A 22,925-nucleotide genomic window follows, 5' to 3' on the forward strand; every position below is an offset into this window, starting at 1 on the left:
CGCCATAGGGTAAAAGATTGGTGGTAACGCAGCGGTGCTCATACTTGGCTCGAAAGCGAAGCACTTTATTGAATCAATCTTCGACTTGAATTTTACGAGTCATAGCTTGGTCGTTGGTGCTTTTCTGAGAAGTTGGAGTTGGTGTTGTCATTCGTGTTGAGTGGGTCGGACCAAATTTCTTCTGTGGGAGACTGTGATCTCTTTAATTGCTTTCTTCAATGCGCCCCATATTTGATGACTAAATATTATCATCTCTGCGATACAACCTTGATCACAACACGTCGCCCAGCCTTCCATTAGATCTGCACCAAATTTCAAGAGACTAATGATAGGAATAGAGTAAGTAATGGAAGTCATTATTCAAATCGTTTCAAGATGAAGCCAAAGCGCTGAGGCACTTTCCAGAAGATGAATATACTCATCTTTAAGCCTGGTAAGAGATGAAGCTCCTCGATCAAACTCTTCCTCAGATACTCCCCCACTACATCCCTCCCTTGATTCGTCCATTAAAGAGGGATAACCAACAGGAAAAATGAAGACGAGTCGAATCTCAATCATATCCCCATTTAGAATCAATGAAAGTGTTTATTCTGATAAGCATATTCACATAAACCCATGAGTTTGAAATTCTGGAAAGCACGTCTCTTCCTATGGAATTTGGTTGAAGAAAGGTCAAGGTCGGAATGGAGAGGAATTCAAAAGGAACAGGCCATCGAGGCTAAACTTCGGCATGCGAAATGCACGTTGCCGGTTTGTATGCGACGACACCATTTCATATTCGAGGGACTACCCATATGTAAAACGATACTCCTCTTATGATGAGAGTATAACTTGCTCTTTATTTTGTTGAATCTTAACGATACCAGGATCCATTTGATCATTTAGCATTTAACAGGAGCGGACTCGTTAGTCAGTACCTCCACAGGCAGACCTTAATTGGCCAACGAAGATGGAACCTCGTTTCTATCGACGAGCATGGAACATTACAATAATCACCGCAGTCTTGCATTCATTGATATCACCAAAACGGAATCATATCACCAGCACCAAGTTGATTTTGTAATGATTTTGGATATTTTGATTAGGGTCCTGCGACAGCAGCTTCAACTCGAAGGTACTATCAAGATCGTGATCCTACATCATCTATCAAGACTGCCAAAAACTCAAGTAATTCCACACCATACCAAGGAAAACAAGTTGGAAATAAGATATGGAACACCAATATCTGCGGAAGCTGGATCAGTAAAAGCCAAATCAGAAAAAACATTAGACATCCGAATAATTCCTCCAGTACCTGCAGAGCTATTGCTTCCTGCCAGGATTTACACCATTTTTGATCCACCAACTTCAAATCCATCATCCATTTACCATTTCAGCGACCCCTTCTCAAACACCGTTTTCAAACCGCAAAGCCCTTCCCATTTTCCGAGTAATCTTATCGCCACAATTCCGCCACAATGCCGCCGACCAATTTCAGTAACCATTCGAGAACTCCAGCTCGAGAACAATCATTTCTGCAAAGTTTCCAACTCCCCCAGTGGTAAATTTATCCATTCCTTTATCTCACCATAAAGTTGTAAGCATTTCAGGTAAGATCATAGCATAAGAGTAGCTCCTTGCCTAAGGGAGTACTTTTATGCTATGTTGCCTCCGCATGATAAAGTCTTTGATAGAAAGTGGTGTGTCAGAATGAGTGCCGCCTCGCCAAAGGAAGCATCCATCTTTCACATTCCCTCATATCATACCCTTAAGAAAGGAGAACAAAGTCTGTTAAACCATCCCTTGCCTAGGGGGGTGATCAACAACTAACTCCGTTCATCCCAACCATCGTGCGTAGTCGTGCAAATACTGGTTTTGAGGTGCTGGAAGGAGAAAAATGAAAGTCGAAAAAAAGAATTGTTAGTCTGCAGAAGTTATGAGAATGATTGCTTGTTGACGTGTCCTTGAGATTTAGAAAGTAAGACAACTTGTCATGAGAATCATCGAAAAAAGACATTTTACAAGGAAGTCACACAAATACTCCATTATTGAAGACGCGTCCGCCTTCTCAGGAAAATTCATGCAAATTCGATGTAAATTATCATGATTAGATGATTCTCATACCATGGAGCTGTTAGGAAGAACTGGTCGTGGGAGAGGATTTGTGGTTTTCTCGTTATGGTAGAGAACGTTAGATAGGCGACATTTGAAGTGTTGTAAGGACGATTTGGATGGGTCGCCGCCGTCACAAAGAAAAAAGTTGATCCCGAAGAATAAAAAACCAGGATAACACGCAAATATAGAAAAGCAAACTTCTTTGACTGCCCATAAGCTTAAAGCAAGTATGGTATAGTAAGATCTTGTCAAAATTCCCTGAGATTTAATGCCTGGGAGAAAAGTTTCTCGCAAAACGTCTAACAGAGGTCTTGAAAACGTCCCAGAAAACGACTGACTTGACCTTGAAGAGTTGGTGCAGGTGGATTATTCTGCTTGGGTATAATATCTGGGGTAAGAAGTCGGCATATCTAGGAAGAACAGCAACGGTTGTGACCTGAGGGATCTGCACAGAAGCTGTTTCTGTTGCTATTTCTGGTATCACAGCCAGTCGGAATGTCGTAGGGATTGCAAAGGTAGGTACGTTCATTGTGGCCACTGGAATGCTTGCTGGTTTTGGTGCATCGATTAAATGAATGACACCTGGGGTAAACAAGGTGGTAGAGGGCCACATGTGACCAACCCAACAAATGGTTAAGAAAGCGATGAAGAAAAACCTCGACCAAGAGTAAGCCTTAGACCTAGGAGAGAATTTAGACTCCACAACAATCACAGGGATTGGAGTCTGTTCGGTGATTTCTGGGCATTTCATGGTTAAGAAGTTCTCATCCACAAACTCCGGTGCAAGTTCAAGGGTAGATGAAGCTGGTGATTGAACAGCCATTCGTAATGGAATATATTCATCAATTGTAGTGCTATCCTGGGCTGGGAAAGAGTTACCAGTAGACTCCGGTACAGGTACGGAAATTTTGGGAGTCTCGGATGAGACGATTTCTGCAGGGTCCTCAGTGATAGGAATCTCGTTGTTAGGGATGGGCTGCTTGATCTTTTCCAGTTCAATCTTTTCCTGTTCGATCTTTTCAAGTTCGATCTTCTCCAGTTCGATTTTTTCCTGTTCAATCTTTGCCTTTTTGATCTTTTCCTGTCGCTCATGGAACCCCTTTCTAGTAGCAGCGATTAGTCCTTCGTCTGATTCGGATAAAAGATTGATTATCGCCTCCCTGTCGGTCTTCTTCGAAATCGAATTTTGTCCCATGCCCGAATTTCCAAGTACAGGACCCAAGGATGGACTGCCAGGTGCAGTGTTATCACTAGAAAGAGGAGCCAACTTAAGTTCTCTGAAAACTTTCTTGGTCAATCTCAACTCAGATTTCTGCTTTTTGAACTCTTCTTTGAGGGAGTGAAGCTCAGCAGAAGTTTTTTTGTGAGCTGAGGTTTCAGAATCAAGATTTTGAACCGTTGTAGCCACCAGTATAGATTGCTCTTCCTGTAATTTTTGGAGAGCTGCAGCAACTCTTTCGACTTCTTCAGTCTTCTTGGATAACTGATCCTGGTAACTTCTCTTTATCTCTTGGTCACTTTCTATTTTACCTTGGCACTCGGAAAGAGCAATGGCAGTTTTGTCCTTGATACTAGTGCATTCTGATAAAGAACTCTCAAGCTCTGAGATCTTTGATTGAAGACTTGAAATGTTATCCTTGAGTTTCTGTGAGGCTCGGCTGGAATAGTCCTCGATAAATCTGACCTCACCCTCCAGACATCGGACAGCTTTTTGAGATTTTAAAAATTCAGTCTCCAGTTGCTTGACTTTTTCGACGGCCTCGACAGATGTAGGGTTGGTGAGATTTTCTTTCAAAGTCTTGTAAAGTAACTCCAAGCTATCTCGCTCAATTCGCAACTTTCTAATCGTGCGAGTATCACTCTGTTCAAAGATTGAATGGTTAGATTTCGCGCCGACCAACTGTGATTTTTCGGTGGTCAGCTTCAGAAGTTGCTGTCGAGATTGTTTGACGTCATCCTTCAATTGCTGGGCGGACGGCTCAGGACCTTGCGGTTCCTCTCTATCAAGTTGCTTGGCAGTGATTCCAGTGGTATGTCTTTCCTTTAAATCTTCGGTGACAGCAGAATCTCTTCTCTCCATAACTTTGTTTGCAAATGAAAAAGCTGCATCCCTTTCGCTGCGAAGGTTCTCTGCAACAATAAAAGCATCATCTCTTTCCTTCTCAAGTTTGTCTGCAACACTAACAGCTGCATCTCTCTCTTTCATAGCTTTGGCTGCATTGGCAACAGTAGCATTCAGGTCACTGGCTTCTTTTTCTGCATGGAGCTTGAGGTTCTGGTACTCATGTTGAAGTTGGTTAAGATGCTGTTGGATTTGTTGTTTTTCGCCAATATGCTTGTTGACAATGTCTTCGGCATCGTGTTTCTCCTGTGTCTGTTTGAACTGGACTTCTTGAAGGGTTTCATGTAGTTGAAGAATTGTTGAATGATATTGGCTGGCCAAGTTCTCTGTTGTGGTCTTGTCTGTCAACGCAACTTGCAATTTTGACTCAGATTTTAGTCTCAAACTTTCGCATTCCGAATACTGGTCGCGATACCTGTTTAGTATGATATCCGAATCGACATTTCTTTGATTTGCATGCCCGAGCTCAGTTTGAAGTTTGGTGATGTTCCCATTAAGCCGATCAAACTCCGCACTATGTTGATTTTTAGCATTTTCCAATTCATCCTCCATTCTACCAATTCTGCCTCTGAGGTCCGAGATTTGATCTTCCTTCTCTTGGACCATACTTTGCAAAGGTTGGTTTCCAAATCCTGGAGCGAAGCCACGATCTCGGGCTTCCTTTTCAAGTGTTTGGCGCATGAAGTTTGTAATCGCAAGGTCGGTTTCTAGACTCAACATTCGAGTTTTTGCTATTTCAAGTTCTTTATTCAAACGACTGACTTCCTCTTGAAATCCTGCATTGGAAGCTTCAAGATCTTCATTTTCGTCTTTTATGGAATCATGTTGTTGCTTGTACCAACCGGATTGAAATGCAAGTATCTTCGTCTCTGAAAGCTCGGTTTCCATCTTCTCGTATCCAGATTGTTGGGCAGCAATCTTCTCCCTAGCAGCATTGAGCTGTAAACGAAGATCGGTATTCTCTTGCTTAAGAGTTGCATTTTCAATTGATTTAGGAACCATATGAGAGATCGAGAATTTGAAAGATGAGTTTGACTCAGGTTCAGCATCTCCGGATACTACAATTCATTAGCTCAGCTCATATAAAAATCTTGAAACCTGAATATCATACCATTGACTGAATTATGCGTACCGGCACCAAATGCTGGAACACCTGAACCGAATTCTGGTATACCGGTATCAAATGCTGGAACACCTGAATCGAATTCTGGCATACCGGTACCAAATGCTGGAACACCTGAACCGAATTCTGGCATACCGGTACCAAATGCTGGAACACCTGAACCGAATTCTGGTATACCGGTACCAAATGCTGGAACACCTGAACCGAATTCTGGCATACCGGTACCAAATGCTGGAACACCTGAACCGAATTCTGGCATACCGGTACCAAATGCTGGAACACCTGAACCGAATTCTGGCATACCAGTACCAAATGCTGGAACACCTGAACCAAATGCTGGCATACCGGCACCAAATGTTGGAACACCTGCACCAAATTCTGGCCCATCCGCACCGAAACTTACAGCCATACCCATCTCCGCCGCAGGTTGGGTTGGAGCCATTCCTTGGGAAGCTTCCTCACCAGATGCTACGATTCATTAGTAAAGCTCATATAAAGGATTTAGAATGACTATCATACCTGGTGTTGAGAAGTTGGCCATCGCAGTGTCTGCGAATGGTTGGGTTGCCGGATCCCGTTTAGCGGCTTGCATTTGGGTCAGCATTTGACTCAGAGGCGGCTGTTGTTGGGCTTCTTTCTTACGTGGATCAAAAAGCGCGGGCTTAAAAGCTGGTGAGAGGTTGTCTTGATTATTCTTGGACATAATTGAAGCTGTCAACAATCGATTAGCAAATTACACAGAGCATGCTGGGCGCCAAAGACGGATTGGATTGGTAGAATTACATTTCAACTTTTAATTTGAAAAATCTTGTGTCGGTAAAGAAGATGAAAGTCGTGAAGCTTAAAGATTTGGAAGTTTTGTAGTTAGGAACTGTTCTCTGTTATGATTAGTAAAACGCACGACGGATAGCATGTGGCCGTTGATAGATTGAGAAACTTACCTGTGATGGCGAATCCTTCAGGCGAGGCAGGTTTCAAAGATTTGATAATCTGGAAAGCTTTGAAAAAACTTGTTTATGTTTTGATGTAAATATCCTGATGAATGTGAAGGTTTGTTCGTGTTTCGTACAGTGGGAAGATGTTGGAGTTGTTGAAATTGTCGAAATTTGAAGATCCTTAAAGTGTATATTCCCAATACTGATTGTGCGCGCTAGTTAGATTATAGGTGAATTATCTACAGCTCACATGCGGCTTATCTCGGTGTAATTATAGAGGCTGTGAATGAAGAAACTTGCTCATCTTGTTTCCATCGTCGCATGGTGAATGTTCTTCAATGTGGGGCACAGACAACTTCATTTCCATGACAACACCTGCAATTACGGCAGCCTTGACTCATTTCACTTATGGAAAAAACAAAGCGAAGTGATATACCAAACTTCGGATGACAGTGAGCTCTGAGTTTGTATTCATTATGTGACATTGCGAGATTAGACGAATGTCTAGTACGATACTCGCTTAATGTTCCAAGGCGGCTAGATATTTTGACCAAACTTTCTATGCTACTGAAAACGACATCAGAGTCAAATAGATAAGACTATCTCAAATTATTAGAAGATTACTAATTGTATGCAAACAATTTCTAAAGTATATATATGACATGTAGCAACGTTGACTTATCCGCCATATTTTCCAGTGTCAGTTTCGCTGGAATTGAAGTTGAAAGTTGTTTAGAAGTGAAAAAGATTTGAGATGAAATCAATTGAAAAGAAACATGGATCTTTTAATTTCAATCAAAGCTGATCTCTCTTGGTCTAGTCTGTCTGCATATTTTATGTCTGTCTAGCAGAGTATAAACTCCTTATATTATTCGCACTACAGCCCCAAATATCTTTAGACTCAACAAATTCGTGGCCTTTCATTACACTTCTTCTCACCATACTGCAATTCAAAAGGCTCTGAGAAGGTCATGCAAGTTTTTCAGTATTGGAGGGTGAATTTTTCCACATGCGCGAGCACACCTCGGCAGCCACTATTATGATTGCTCTTTGGAAAAGTCATTACAATATTTGGGTAACTAATCAAGAAACTTTCATCTTCAAAATAACCACATGCTACTAATTACCTCGGTATTTAGTGAATACCGATAAGTGACTGTCAAGCCCGAATGAGTGTTAAATCTCGATATTTCGAAGCACAGATTTGGAGATATCAAAGCAAGCCGCTCTTGGGGGCTATTGATATTTCCCATATCGGAGCTATGAATCTAATAATAGTCTTTGAGAAGTGTTCCGTATTTTACAGCTTCTTGTTAAGTTTCAAACCAACATAAATATAGTGATTCTTTTTATTCATAGCTATGGTTTCACTTTTGTCAAAGGGTTCCTTCGGGAAAGATGCCAGCTTTCTTCACCATTCTTCAGCACGTATTCTAAGAAAGCTCGGTGTTGAGACAATACTTCAGCGACTATTTCCGAAGCCACAATCAATGTCATTATCAACTAGTGCGCTTTACTCCCCGCTCTTTTGAAGGCTGGATTAGGGTGGTCATTTTGATAATCACTGTCTTCATTACATTCGTAAACTTGATTTAATCCTTAGAATTCTACTGGCCTACGCGAATTGCTTGACTACAAGTACAAGCACTCTTTCTCGCACTAGTACTCGTTTTCTCTACCCGATAAATATGGATCTTTTTTATTTTCAAATCTGTAAGTATGTGAATATTCTTTTCGGAGCCTGATTGGTAAGCATGCTTTGAATTCTGGTGCCCGTGATCATGTACTTACCTGCATGTCATCATTGCCATTTGATTCTCGTTACATCTGGTTGGGTCAGATGAACCGATGAAAGATTCTAGAAGTACTAGTTCCATTGAAAGACTGGGGCTAATTCATTCAAAACATTGATCAGTTTATTACCTACAAGTATAAGCGCAAATACTCAGCTTCAATGATAGACCCCGCACCGAGAGCTAAGAATGGACATTCAGTATACTGTGTCTTGGGCTAGCAAATAAATCCGACTCTACATTTGAAGGGCAACTGTTGACTTTGATAAATTTGTCTCGATCTACAGACATTAGGCCAAAGATCAATCTCATCATAAGAGCGTCTTTTTTTGGGGGGGGGGGGGGGGGGGAGGGTGTAGTTTGAGCAAAAGATTATTATATCAATGGTACTTTCAGATGTGTAGATCGCTGCTAGACATTGAGTTAGAATATTGAGCCAAAGACCATGAAACTAGACGGATTGAAGCTGTCTATGGCTACACTGAAGAAAAGATCAAGATTGAGAAAACCTCTTTATTAAAGCTTGGAGTTAAGGATTTGGCACTATACTTGGGAAACCATCTATATAAACCCCCAGCGTAAACTATCACTCGCTAACAAGGCTTGAAACTTGGTAATCATTCTCACCGCATCAGCTGCGAAGCTTACTTTATCTCTGGGCATGCTAATAACTCCTACATCACGTTTTGAATCCTGGTCATTACATTGACAATTTGACTGACCTCGTTTTCTCTGCATTTAATTCCAAGCTAAACTATTACGATTCGTGATTGGTGCCACCATCCAGCTGTTGATTTGTATACTTTTCTCATTTGATGGCGTTGTATTGAGAAATTCTGTGACCACACCACTACCAAGGAAGACACACCACAGCGACTAGTTATCCATCTATATGGCGGTGGCTATGTTCTTGCTGGTTTATATCTGTATATATTGGGTGAAAGCCTCCAGTTCTTTTCAAGCATGTGAAACGGTCTGTTCTACAAATATAACATCGTCTTGTGGTTGAAAAAATAGCGTACTTTCCAGCTGCTATTCAGGGTGGTTTGACAGCATTGTCCTACGTTCTCAACGAACTAATGTTCGACTCGGGGACACTATTTTAGCTGGCGGATCTATAGGAACTGAAATTGATCTAGGGGTGGGTACGCAATTTTGGTAGCAGTGAGGGGGAAAAGTATGCCTTTACCAAGAGCCGAATTTGACTGGAGCTCATGAATAGATTTGGTGCCTCATGATGAATTGATATTGGACAGCCATAAAAATTACAAGACAGGTTGCATGTTAGGTCTGATTCTAGAATGGACTGCAATTCGTTTTCACCTCTAGAATAGGATGGGAGCCATCTATATGACACCCAGCAGGAAACAAGTTCAAAAGTCCAAGTTCTCTTGATTTAAACTGGCACCCTGGAAGTATTGCACGATCAAGATGTGGAGTTGGCCAAAGATAGAATTTTGAAGATCTCAAATGCACCAAATGATATTTGAGCTGGGTTGACAATTCTAGGCTTCATGAAGGAAGCGGAAGATGCGGTAGAAAAAGCAGTCAAGTTCGTTAAAGCCTAGGGTGGTCAAATATAATGATCGTATTCGGGTTAGGGCTATGATGTCATATCTAATGGTACTTCTAACGACGGACCTTTAGTTTTTGTGATTCTATTTTCACTGTATAGCTTGAGGAGAATGGATAGCAGTTCGGCATTCTTGGTGGTGGTGGTGTTTTGATGTCCGATTACTGCTCAATGCACGAGCTCGTCCTTTCTTCCGGATGTATGTTCGCTAGTGGTAAAGCGGAAGATGGATGCAGCATCATTTTTTGATAATCGAATGCAACTGTTACCTTGAATGATTGAGTATACTGTACAAAGTACTGAACTGTTATGAGGGCGAGCCCACAACCCCTCATGACAAGCTGCGCTCGAATCTAGATGTCTTTGAATCTCTCTTAAATGCAGCATTAACTGTCGAGATTAAAGGGTACCATAGGATCAGTTTCTGAAGAGAACCTCCTTGGTTCGATAATCTTGGATTTGCATTGGAAGAAAGGCGCAGGTTGAAAGTAATAAAGGTTATGTATGATGTTGTTTCGAGTGACTTACTTGTGGATGGTGTGGCTTGACTGTGGCTTTAACATGGTCATTGCTCCTAGAGCTACGAGTAGATGGTAGCTTCAACACCCAAAATTAAATTTAGCGCAAGGCTACAAATAAATAACAAGCGAGGTTAACTTTCCGTCTCCAATTGCCTCGCCTTATTAGAGTATCTGCTACAGCTATCTGTAATATCAACATGCCGAATTCTACAAATATGGACATCCCAACTAGGAAGCGGAAGGAACGCGATGACGACTCTGCGAATGCCAACACAAACAGTGATGACGATGATTCAATCAATGGAGCGCAATTGGAAACAGAACCGACCCCGAAGCGACAGAGAACGGTAGAACCTAGACCGGTGCAGATTGAGGATGAGGAAGATTTGAAAAATGGAATGGAAGATCTCGAAGTTGAGGATGAAGATTTGCAATTTGTGGTTCCTCGAGAAAAAGCACCCATGGAAGGCTACGACGACCTCTACCTTGATACCATCAATCGCAATGTCTTGGACTTTGATTTCGAAAAGCTCTGTTCGATTTCTCTATCAAATATCAACGTATATGCTTGTTTAGTATGCGGGAAATACTATCAGGGTCGAGGGACGAAGTCGCATGCATACTTCCATGCTCTTGAAGTAGGACATCACGTATTCATCAACATGCAAACACAAAAGGTCTACGTTCTACCAGAAGGATACGAGGTAAAAAATAAGAGCTTAGACGACATAAAGTTTGTATCTGATCCTACATACACAAAAGAGCAGGTTATGGCTATGGATCGTGAAGCCAAAACTTCTTGGACTCTATCTGGCAAAGAATACATACCAGGTTTCGTCGGTATGAACAACATCAAAGACAACGACTATTTCAATGTGGTAATACAAGCGCTTTCTCATGTGCCGCCTCTTCGAAACTTCTTTTTATTGGAGGACTTTCACAACAGGCCGGAACTCATAAAACGGGTATCAATTTTATTCCGAAAGATATGGAATCCAAGAGCCTTCAAATCCCATGTCTCTCCCCATGAACTTCTTCAAGAGATATCCCTCAAATCAAATAAAAAGTTCAATCTAACTACCCAATCCGATCCTGTCGATTTCCTTTCCTGGTTCCTCAATAACCTACATCTTGCACTTGGAGGTTCCAAAACTAAACCTGGCTCCTCAATTATACAGAAGATTTTCCAAGGGAAACTGAAAGTCGAATCTCAAGCTATTACCGCCAAAGCCGATGCTGGTGATCGATTACGATTTGAAGATGCAGATGTCAAAACCGATGTTAGTAGATTCATGCTACTCACATTAGATTTACCCCCGGCGCCATTATTTCAAGATGAGTTGGAACGAAACATCATTCCTCAAATTCCTCTGACCAGTATCCTGGCAAAATACGATGGTCTAAAAGCACAAGAGCATCTCAATATGCGCAAACGTTACCGACTACTCCATCCACTACCGCCCTTTCTCCTCTTTCACATAAAACGATTCTCGCACAACAAGTTCGTCGATGAACGTAATCCTACAATTGTTACTTTCGACGCGCGCAATCTCGATATGTCACCATACATTGAACCCGATATGAAACATGCTAGACCTGGTGAACCAATATGGTACGATTTAGTTGCAAATATAGTACATGAAGCAGTCAGAGGGCGAGAAGATAGTGTAGAGGGGGAATCAGAAAAGAGGAGCTGGAAAGTGCAACTGAGAGATAAGGCGACGGGAGAGTGGAAGGTGGTGCAGGATTTATTTGTGGAAGGGGGGCAAAGAGAATTTTTGCATCTAGGGGAGAGTTACTTGCAGGTTTGGGAGAAGCGAAGAGAGGTTGTTGGGAAAGGGAAAGGCAAGGCTAGTTGATGGGGATTCAAAATGCCGTAACTTATACCATTCGAATCCTCCTTCAATAGAATTTAGTTGGTGATCAAAAGCTTCTTTATTGGCAACCATTGCACTCCCTCGAATTCATCTGCAAAATTTCATCGCCTACATGCTCTTCGGCTATGACACGGACAAATCATGCACATATTGAGTAATGAATGAGTGAAACGACAGAAGATTCCAGATGCGAGATGAAAGTATTAAGGAAATGATATCAGGAAATTTGAAAATCATAAAGGTTGTGAGAAAAACAAATTTATTACAGATGATCGCCACATCTTTCTCGCAAAGTGTCATATTTTGTATGTGGTTCTTCTTGGAGTGTGTCCGCTTATGAGAGTATCATTCTTTGTAGTCGTCCTCCAGTTTCGCCGTGTCTATTCATTGACTGAGAGAGCCAGAGATACACAGCTCATGGGTTGACATTGCTCGGTTGGGAAAAGGGGAAACGGGTGGGGGAAGGGATGGGGTCCGCTACTTAGAATATGTTCACGTTCATGAATCATGGGCATTAATACCAAATCTAACACAATACAATACAATCACCTGAACAAGTATCTCAGCAAAATTCTCAAGAGCCAGAAGCTACCTCATTATTGAGCTATGTATCTACCTCGATTTCATACATACAAGTAAACATAATCACAAATGAAGATATCATGCATCCAGCCTTTTATATGACAAAACTCCCCCGGGCCAATTGACCCTCAACTATACACATTTGCAAAGCACATTATGCCTCCTGCCCGTTTTCATCCGCATGCCCATTAACACCATTAGTTATCTGTTTCCTCGACACTTCAAATACCACTGCTCCGTTTCTTCCCGCTGGCGCCTTTTGCCAGTTACCTAAACGGTGGGCCTTTCCTACTGCTGCAATGATACATACACCATCCTTTCCCCTATCACCGCGTTCGAAAACTGAGATATCGTTTATGATGCCGCGGGCTGGTGCTTGGGATCCATGTTTATTAGTACCTGCACCCTTTAGAGTGGTATCAGCGGTTTGACCAACGGGGCCCATTGATTCAAGGCTTTTTCTGTCGGCACTGACTCTCCAGGCCCGGACTACACCATCCCAACTACCACTTAGTACGACATCGGAGTAGGGAATTGTGGTTAGAGCGGTAATCCAGCGGGGTGAGGTGCGAGGTACGATTCTTTTGGAGGGATCGGTTTCTGCGGATGCTTCTTCAGGTTTTATTGGCTCGTCTGCTCCGTGAGCTAGAGATAATGTGTAGATTGGCTTTTTCTTGTGAATGGTCCAAAGAGAAAGTGATCCGTTATCACCTCCAGTAATAAACATATCCTCGTCAACCATAGCTATACGGTCGATACTGCCCTCAAGAGTGCGGAGGTCACTAGGATTATTCTTGTGACGAGACTTCTTCTCACCTCCACCGCCACGGAAAACAAGTTGTGTTTCCTCCACCACTTTCCATAAACGGGCTGTACGATCACGAGCGCCTACTGATATGCAGCGTTCTTGGGCAAGGGAAGCAATATCCACCACTTCATCCTGATGACCGAACAAAGTTTCCACATATGCACCTTCATCCAAACTCCATATTTTGATTGTTCGATCCTTTGAACTGGAATATAATTGATTTGTTCCTCTTCTGAAAGCTAAGCCTGTAATTGCGTCTCGATGTTGCGAAAAAACTCGAATGGGTCGAAGGGTCTCTGCATTCCAAACAATAATCTTTCGATCCACACCACCAGTTACAACGAATTTACCATCTTGTGAGGCAGCCACACTAATAATTGCGTCGGTATGTCCCATGAAGGATGTCACTTTCGACTTTCGTTGATCCCCTCGTACTGAAGCTACTAGGGTAGGCTTTTTCTTCGGCGGTGGTGAAGGTTTCTTGCTCTTCTTCTTGCCCTTCTTTTGCGGATATTGGTCCTTTGGTAAGTCCTGTATTTTCCATTTGACTAGCCACATATCCTTGGTCACAGTATAAACATATGGCGCACATGTAGCTACACCCGTAAATGAATGCGAATCCTTCTTAAAATGACAACTCGATGCTTCCCCGAATTCTAATTCGTCTGCCAATGTTTTGTATATCTTTCCCTTCGATTCCGCAACATCTTCTTCTAAACGTTCGGCGATCAAATCTCGATCAATATCCTCGGCGTTGAACCCAACTTCATCATCTGCTACTTCATCCCGGATATTTTGCAAATATCTTTCTGCTAATCTCAGCCTGCGCTCTGCCGCAGTTTCTTCCTCCCCCTCTCCCTCCAATTCATCATCCGAGGTGAGATCTGCAACGTCATCATCCAATTGACCTCCTTCACTCTCCGAGTCGCTTCCAGAAATCGATTCATCTCTTTCGGATTTTTTCGCAGGTTTTGGCTGTTTCGCGGGAGCTTTCGATGAGGCAGCTAATCTTTTCTTGGGTACTTCCGGGCCATCGTTTCGTTTCCTCTTCTTTTGGGAATTGGGTATAGTGAAGAAAGAAGACATAGTTGTGGTGGTTGTGAAAAGGAAAGCTCACGATAGAAAATACAGAAAAATGTTCGTCTTATCAAAATAATTTTTTGGGTAGAATTATTCTGCCGCAGAATTTCGAGACAGGGATTGAGTGGATCCGAAATGGAGTGTGTGACACGTGACACATCTCGAGACTAAAGGTCATGGATTCATACATCAGAATAATTACAGATCATGTTCGTAGAGATAACATAATAAATGTAGATCCGGAGATCATCTGGATCTGTTTCCAGCATAGAATCATGCTCAAATTGAAACTTGATTAATCAGGAATTTGTTCATTCTTACAATCAGAGGGGTGATAACATGTTAAAGCTTTTGGCGCTAAGACATAAGTATGTTAGCGCCGAATTGAGTGAGGCAGCCAGAGCTACACGCGTTGGAGCTCCAAAGTCTCAATAGTTAATACAATCTGAAGCTTCATCCTACAACTCAAATCACTATCAACATGTAAGTTTGAATGAAAATGATTTCTGTGAGATACTGTGCTAACACAACCATTTTCTTAGGGAGGTCTTACTTGGAATAACTGGCAAGGACTTTACCATCATTGCAGCTTCAAAGGCTGCCATGAGAGGTGCAACCATTCTCAAAGCTTCAGATGACAAGACAAGAGCATTAAATCAACATACCTTGATGGCATTCTCTGGAGAGGCTGGAGATACAAGTAACCGTCCACTGTCTTCTGCATCAATACAATATGCTAATATTAACGCTTCACAGTTCAATTCGCAGAATATATTCAAGCCAACGCTCAACTTTACTCCATGCGCAATAACATCGACCTCTCCCCATCCGCAGTTGCTCACTTTGTCCGTGGTGAGCTAGCACAATCTCTTCGCTCCCGCAAACCATATAATGTCAACCTTCTCCTTGGCGGTGTTGATCCTATTACCGACAAGCCCAGTCTATACTGGCTCGATTACCTAGCGTCACTTGCACCCCTTCCATATGCAGCTCACGGCTATGCACAATACTACTGCTTGTCTATCCTTGATAAACATCACCACCCAGATATTGATTTCGAACAAGGAATGAAGGTTTTGAGGATGTGTACAGATGAGTTGAAGAGGAGGTTGCCGATTGATTTCAAGGGAATGACTGTTAAAGTTATTACGAAGGAGGGAATTAAGGAACTCGATTATGATGACAGTGCGAGAATTGACTGCCCATAGAGGCTTGATTCGAGGATGATCTCTTACGAGGGGCCTTTTATGACACAGGAGATAAACTATGAATTGAGGTATGGGTGTATATTAGCGTGGAATCAAATGGCATAAAATGGCGATACCTGTTTTGGTGATTTGTTGCTGGAGTTGAATTGTGATTTGATCCGTCTAGAAGTCGTTGGTATACTTGAAATGACGCACCGTTGGCCCTTCCGGGGGACCACCGCCGTGGTGGCTACCTCTTTTTGATTCACAACATTCGCGAACATTGCGGTACAATCCTACCAGCTTTCTTAGCAGATCCATGCAGAAGTTATGTTGAACTTAAGGTTTCTCGACATCTACCCTCTTTCTCCATCGTCCGTATCTTGCCGGGTGCAACTGGTATTGACCTTTCACATGGTTTGGACAAAGATCGGCCACCATAAGAACGTAAAGTTCAACGTGCACATTAATTCCAACCTCAGTAACATAATGCAACCTTCCAAGACTCCTCCCTTGAACTACAACCCTAGGCGAATTCTACTTTTTATAGCCGAAATTTAGATGAAGGTATCATTCATAGGTGCCCATCATTATTCTGGAGGAGTTAGAGATCTATCGATGGTCTAGAACATTCCCTGATCATTAATTTGGCGAATGCTTCTTTTTACTTCATCAAAGGTAGACATGCATAATAACTGATACTTAGATGTGTATCGTAGAATGGTTGAAGGGGTGGATGTTTGGAGGGGCAAATTAGATGTGAGACTAATAAGAAGAGGACTCTTACACCGTGATCTTACGAGTGCTAGTGTGCTGTTATAAATACAATATTGCCCATCTAACCAGACCTTACAACTATAAACCGATCTAGAACTATATTTAATACGATTTTCTAATGACAACGTCTGATAAGGTTACATGGTGGTTGCAATACTCGCCCCCAGATGTTAGACTGAACCATAACTGATAATTGTGCGACGTCATTTGATACAAACCAGCTCGCGTCAACATCAGACACCGAAGGGAGAATACCTAGTAGTCAGATAATTGAGATGAAGGTAAGAGAAGTATTGCTAGTAGGCAGCAAACCGAGAACTATAACATATCGAGACTAATTATTGGAATAGGAGTAAAATAGTAGAGCGAAGCGAAGAAGCCTCCACGGCAGTGGCCCAGCGGAGCGTCATCCAAATCAAATGCACAAGTGGAAATGACTGCAGTGGCTAAAACCTTGAGCAAGACTAGGGTAAGTAATAGATACAGTCTATATGTGACAGAGTAGAGAGAGTATGTAAGACCGAGTGGATGAGTACGATATCGATGTCGGTGCGATGTATGGATGCTGTTCTTTCAGTAGGTAATGCCTTTACCCTTACCCTTACCCTTACCCAGGTTGGTATATAAAAAGATTCTAGACTACCAGTTACCTAACTAGGTAGGTAGGCACGCAGGATACCTACTCGGTATATTACAAGGTGTGGAACGGAATACGATGCGGGCGGCGGGATGATATCAAACATTGGGTTCCTCTCATAGTTAAGGGACTTTTGCCCAGATCGAACCTAAAAACTTTAAATCCCTAGCTTTTCATTGGTCCACCATTGATTCATGATTACGAGAATGATCAATAAGGGTTTAGCCCAGGGTATCTCCAGCTGCCTAGCTCCATTGAGACTAGCACCCTTTTCTTTTTTTGCCTCTCTGACCCAGTCACCACGATTTGAATACGCACTTGGTCGAAAATCGAAAATTCTACTAGGAGGAGTACTAAGGTTAAGGTGGTTCTACTAAAATTCTTCTCTTTTCCTTCGAACCTCTTCCTCCTCAAACACACAAAATAAAATAAAATCTCTTCCTTCCTCAATCCCGATAACATCAAACAACCTCTTCTTCTCTACCATCAGTTTATTTCTTTTTTTCTTACTTTCGGTCTTTGAAGTTTCTTTCGAAGGCTATTAAGAAAACAAGCGGAAAAGAGTTTGACGATTGTCTCAATATTCACATTCACATTCACATTCACGTTTCCTTACTCTTCGTATTTATAAAAGACGAACGGAAGCAACAGATTCATTCATCCCTCTTTTCTTCTTTGTAATCGTTTCCATTGCGTTTCGGTTTCTTAGATTTCGGATTATCATCTCAACTGTCTCTTCACACGAGAGGTTCAAAAGTTACCAAAAAGACTTTTCAAAGTCAATCCTAATTTGTTCGATAATACCACGGCCGAATTACGAAGAACCCTTATCAGTCGATACCCGATAACATCACAACTTCCACACAACTTCAATCTTCTAGAACTTCATCCAATATGGCGGATCAACTCAACATGAATGGTCTCAACCTTAACGGTGGTGAACCTCGATCATATATTCCTCCCCACATGCGAGGCAAGATGGGTGGCCCTGCTCCAGCTGGTCCACCAGCAAACTTGAATGGCAGTGCTTGGGCCCCTCAAGGGTGAGTTGTCCCAATCTTCATCAGATGCGTTCCAGAGCATAAATGTGCTGACCTGTTTTCTCCTTTTAGTAACGGATACGCTAATGGTCCACGCCCAGCCGGAGGTGATTCTTGGGCTAATGCTCCTGATTTCACCCCACGTGGAAATGGTGCTCCACGAGGTGGAAACAACTGGAACCCATCTGGTCCTCCATCCTTCAACAAGAACGCTTACGGAAACCCTGCAGCTGGTGCTGGCGGTCCTGGAGGTGCAGGTGGTGCCGGTGGCGCTGGTGGCGGTGCTGGTCAAGCTCGTGGTGGTGGAGATGGACAATGGCGAGATGGAAAACACATTGCTGGACCTGCCAACGCTCGTGTAGAACGCGAACTCTTCGGTATTGCGGATGATCCAACCAAGCAACAAACCGGTATCAACTTCGAAAAGTACGATGATATCCCAGTTGAAGCATCTGGTCAAGATGTTCCAGAACCAGTCCTCAAGTTCACTAACCCTCCTCTCGATGATCATCTCATCAAGAACATCGAGTTAGCACATTACAAGGTCCCAACCCCAGTTCAAAAATACTCCATCCCAATTGTCATGGGTGGACGTGATTTGATGGCTTGTGCTCAAACTGGTTCCGGAAAGACTGGTGGTTTCTTGTTCCCCATTTTGTCTCAAGCATTCCAAACTGGTCCATCTCCTGTTCCAGCTAATGCTGCAGGAAGCTTCGGACGCACTCGCAAGGCTTACCCAACTTCCCTGATCCTTGCTCCAACTCGTGAGCTTGTTTCCCAAATTTACGACGAATCTCGCAAATTCGCCTACAGATCCTGGGTTCGCCCTTGTGTTGTTTATGGTGGTGCCGATATTGGCTCTCAACTTCGCCAAATGGAACGCGGTTGTGATCTCCTCGTTGCTACCCCAGGTCGTCTTGTCGATTTGATTGAACGTGGCCGCATTTCTCTTCAAAACATCAAATACTTGGTTCTCGATGAGGCTGATCGTATGTTGGACATGGGTTTCGAACCACAAATTCGACGAATTGTTGAGGGTGAGGATATGCCAGGTGTTCAAAACCGTCAAACCCTCATGTTTTCAGCCACCTTCCCTCGCGACATTCAAATGCTTGCCCGTGATTTCTTGAAGGATTACGTTTTCTTGTCTGTTGGTCGTGTTGGTTCTACTTCTGAGAACATCACTCAAAAGGTTGAATACGTTGAGGACATTGACAAGCGTTCCGTCCTTTTAGACATTCTCCACACTCACGGTGCTGGTCTTACCCTCATCTTCGTCGAGACTAAGCGTATGGCCGATTCCTTGTCAGACTTCTTGATCAACCAAAACTTCCCCGCCACTTCTATCCACGGTGATCGTACTCAACGTGAGCGTGAGCGTGCTCTCGAGATGTTCAGAAATGGTCGTTGCCCGATTCTTGTCGCTACTGCTGTCGCAGCCAGAGGTATGTTATAATTTCTTCCGTCTTTCCCTTCACACAATCCTTCAAGACTTTTTTTGAATGGGCAATGCTAACTTTTACGAAAAAAGGATTGGACATTCCCAATGTTAAGCATGTAGTCAACTACGACCTTCCTACTGACATCGATGACTACGTTCATCGTATCGGTCGTACAGGTCGTGCTGGTAACACTGGTATCTCAACTGCGTTCTTCAACCGTGGAAACCGTGGTGTCTGTCGCGATCTTATTGAACTCTTGAAGGAAGCTAACCAAGAGATTCCATCCTTCCTCGAGAATATTGCTCGTGAAGGTGGTGGTTTTGGTGGCGGACGTGGTGGTCGATCAGGTGGTCGTGGACGTGGTGGTGGAGCTAACCGTGATTTCCGTAAATTTGGCGGAGGTGGCGGTGGTGGATTCAACGGAGGTGGTGGATTTGGCGGACCTCCAGCCTCTGGTGGATATGGTGGTGGTGGTGGCGGCTTCGGTGGCCCACCTGCTCCTTCTAGCTATGGACCTCCACCAGGACAATACGGTGGTGGTGGCGGTGGTTACGGCGGCGGAAATGGTGGCGGTTATGGCAACCCAGTAAGTCAAATTCCACAATATTCCTTTCCCATACTCGGTTCGCAATAAAACAATTACTGACTTTTTGCTTCTCAGTCTGCTGGTGGTGGCGGCCAAAGCTGGTGGTAAAAACCTACACCAAACCCTTTCCGTTTCTTGCTTGAATTACCAATACGATTTCGGTACCCTTCATATCTTGAACGGAGACGTCTAGTGGATATTGATGGTCATTGTACCCCTCATTGATATCCTCACAAAAACTTGCTTTTCTCTGTCGACTTTTCCTTACACCTCAGCTTTTACATTTGCTCCTCAACGAATTATTCTGCGCCTTTTCTGTTTTCTGGTAGTGATACCCACGATTGAAGTCTTCTCTTGCATTCAGCGATAGAGTCGGACTTTTACACGTGGTCTCGCTCGACCATTGATAGGCATCCGATAGAACCTGTCTTTTGTTTATGACTGTCGTCTCGCATCGATACCCACTATAGAAAGGCAGTTAGACGGCTGACATTAGATGTCATCCTTTTACTGCTTACCGGTCACGATGCTTTTTATTACCTGGATTAGGGGGCTATATAAGCTTTCATCTAGGTTTTCCAAGAAACGCATTACGATAGACATGTTCTCCAAAAATCTTACTGGTCCTGCTTTCAGCATTTCCATGGATCATGAAGTCCTCCACTATGGAAGATTTGCAAAATATTTTCGTTTTTTTTTTTTTTACATTGCATTTTGCTGCATTTCGCATTTCTAGATAGAAAAAAAGTGGGATTCATATTCTCGATATTTTCTTCGTTGTCTTTTATTCACAAGACACATGGCAAGGGAGGATACCATTTGAGAGCTTGAATTGAAGGCTTTCCTCTTACTTTTTTTATTTTTCACATCATCTACGAGTGGGCGTCTTTTACGATCAAATCGATATACGACAGTGGCACAAAATAGAATAGGCATTTCTCTTCTTAAAAAAGATTTAAGGGAAGAGTTGGTGCTTGTTCTCTATAACGCTGATGGCATTCGGAAGTGCTCCTGTCCATTCAGGCTGAGACTGAGACCCAAAATGTTGGCAGGTACGGCAGAAAGAAGTCTGCTTCATATGATTGATGGAGGAAGAAAGAAATATGGAATGCGATGGATGAGTAATTACTTTAAATGAATATGAAAAGTCTTTCCACAAACAATGCACTGTTTTAGGTGACACTACCGGTGTAATTTGATATGACCATAATTGCCCTTTCCCTCGCCTTATCTCTATCCACCTAGTCTCTTATGTCCTTGTTCCCACGTCATCTTTTCGACCTTGATTCCCTCCCGTCTTCTTGCTTAGCCCTGCTCTGCCTTCATCTCCCTGTCTTCATGTTTTGGGCCTTGAAATGCCCTTATTTCCCTGGCCCGCCTTTATGCATCCTGATCGTTTATTTTTCTCCATCATTATCTCTCGATAACGGAAATTATCTCCCTACCCTATCTTTACATCTCCTTGTCTTCTTACCCTGTCCCCTTCCGCCGATTCTTCTTGAAGAGGCAGTATTGCTGATGTATCTTCACCATGGGGCCTTCAGATCTAGAAAATGATTCCACTGTTAGGCTGCGGTCGGGATATCTCTAAAAAAAGTTGATTTGTATCTATGTATGATGTGTTTAGTTTGTTGCAATGGATCAATGCTTAATGCGGGGAGCCCAGTCAAATTTGTGCAAAGAAACAGATGCTAAGTGGCCGACCCTGCATGCATGTATCTAGCAAAACACCATATTATCCATTTTGTAACTAAAAATTTGTTGAAAAATGGAAAACTGAACGAGCCAATGGTAGGTAGATTCTAAAGTTTGATTCACAGTCAAGTGATGGCTTGATACTCGTTCATAGCGCTTCATATTCATTCATACCCCGCTGTATGCCACTTCAATATGCCACCAATTGAAGGAAATAGCTTTGCTTAAAGAGCGTAAGAAAATAAAGGATCCGATCAAAGATTTGTCCAGCATATATCATCTTCTTTCCTTTTATCCTCCCTCATAATTCAAACACTTTCACCCATCCGACTTCAAAACACCGGGATGCCTCTTTCAACAATCCTTCTCAAATCCTTCAAATGCTTTCCTTTGTCCGTCGCTGCATCACCATAGACAGAGGTGGATGCTCTAGGAGAAGTCGCCGTGCTTGTTGTTCCAACAGAGCATGCAAATATGCCGCTTTCAACGTTGATGATAACAGAAGTGCAAAGGCCGGTTGCTGCAACGCCACTAATGAAGCCAGCATTGCATGATTTACCAAGGTCGGCTTTTGCACAGGTTTGAACGAGGCTTGCTCTACTTTTGGTGGTAGTTGGAGCGGCCGTCACGAAAGCGAGGAGTGGGATGAGAGCAAAGATTGAGAATTGCATTGTATATTTTGGTGATCTCGCGATAGATTCTGAATGTATAGATGTGGGGAAAAAATAACTTTCGGAAACAGTAAAATGATTGCCTGGGGAATTTCAGTAAATATCCATGAAAGTATGAAATGAAATATTCTTACACTGCAGATATAATATGAGAAATAGAATAGAAGTTGAGGTACGTAGAATGTAAAGGAATGAATCGTGGGGTTCTTGCCGCCAAACAATGAGTAAATAACTTGTAGAGAACGGGAGAATGAAATAACTTTATAATGCTGAATGCCGGATCTCCCAAAGAACCTCGATATCAAGTGCCTTATCATTTCAAATAGATGTATTCTGCTACCTACCGAATTGAAGCTTTCTCCGGAAAATCCTTACCTACCAA

General features: G+C 42.7%; 6 protein-coding genes across 6 annotated transcripts; 3 read left to right on the plus strand and 3 right to left on the minus strand.

The window, feature by feature from the left end:
• Nucleotides 1-1,058: 1,058 nt before the first annotated feature.
• BCIN_05g00050 (hypothetical protein) lies at nt 1,059-6,408 on the minus strand. Its single transcript, XM_024692767.1, has 6 exons — nt 6,281-6,408; nt 6,123-6,217; nt 5,859-6,050; nt 5,538-5,807; nt 5,328-5,495; nt 1,059-5,274 (listed from the first exon to the last, which is right to left on the minus strand). The coding sequence occupies exons 3-6, from the start codon at nt 6,040-6,042 to the stop codon at nt 2,360-2,362; spliced, it is 3,537 nt and encodes a 1,178-aa protein (XP_024548548.1). The 5' UTR covers nt 6,043-6,050; nt 6,123-6,217; nt 6,281-6,408; the 3' UTR covers nt 1,059-2,359.
• Nucleotides 6,409-10,268: 3,860 nt separating this feature from the next.
• Bcsad1 lies at nt 10,269-12,294 on the plus strand. The gene has a single exon (XM_024692768.1). The coding sequence runs from the start codon at nt 10,359-10,361 to the stop codon at nt 12,018-12,020; it is 1,662 nt and encodes a 553-aa protein (XP_024548549.1). The 5' UTR covers nt 10,269-10,358; the 3' UTR covers nt 12,021-12,294.
• A 294-nt stretch (nt 12,295-12,588) lies between these two features.
• On the minus strand, nt 12,589-14,618 carry Bcrrp9. Its single transcript, XM_001550341.2, has one exon. It carries the CDS (start codon nt 14,512-14,514, stop codon nt 12,775-12,777), a length of 1,740 nt encoding a protein of 579 aa, XP_001550391.1. The 5' UTR covers nt 14,515-14,618; the 3' UTR covers nt 12,589-12,774.
• Nucleotides 14,619-14,744: 126 nt separating this feature from the next.
• Bcpre1 lies at nt 14,745-16,218 on the plus strand. Its single transcript, XM_024692769.1, has 3 exons — nt 14,745-14,991; nt 15,051-15,208; nt 15,265-16,218. Coding segments are annotated over exons 1-3 (612 nt in total). The 5' UTR covers nt 14,745-14,989; the 3' UTR covers nt 15,717-16,218.
• Nucleotides 16,219-18,003: 1,785 nt separating this feature from the next.
• On the plus strand, nt 18,004-21,333 carry BCIN_05g00090 (hypothetical protein; the record flags this gene model as incomplete). Its single annotated transcript, XM_001550339.2, has 4 exons — nt 18,004-18,152; nt 18,222-19,594; nt 19,681-20,177; nt 20,253-21,333. 4 exons carry the CDS (start codon nt 18,004-18,006, stop codon nt 20,283-20,285), a joined length of 2,052 nt encoding a protein of 683 aa, XP_001550389.1. The 3' UTR covers nt 20,286-21,333.
• Nucleotides 21,334-21,547: 214 nt separating this feature from the next.
• BCIN_05g00100 (hypothetical protein) lies at nt 21,548-22,880 on the minus strand. Its single transcript, XM_024692770.1, has 2 exons — nt 22,678-22,880; nt 21,548-22,626 (listed from the first exon to the last, which is right to left on the minus strand). The coding sequence occupies exon 2, from the start codon at nt 22,541-22,543 to the stop codon at nt 22,205-22,207; it is 339 nt and encodes a 112-aa protein (XP_024548551.1). The 5' UTR covers nt 22,544-22,626; nt 22,678-22,880; the 3' UTR covers nt 21,548-22,204.
• Nucleotides 22,881-22,925: the final 45 nt, after the last annotated feature.

Source organism: Botrytis cinerea, chromosome 5 (genome assembly GCF_000143535.2).
Source record: "Botrytis cinerea B05.10 chromosome 5, complete sequence".
NCBI lineage: Eukaryota > Fungi > Ascomycota > Leotiomycetes > Helotiales > Sclerotiniaceae > Botrytis > Botrytis cinerea.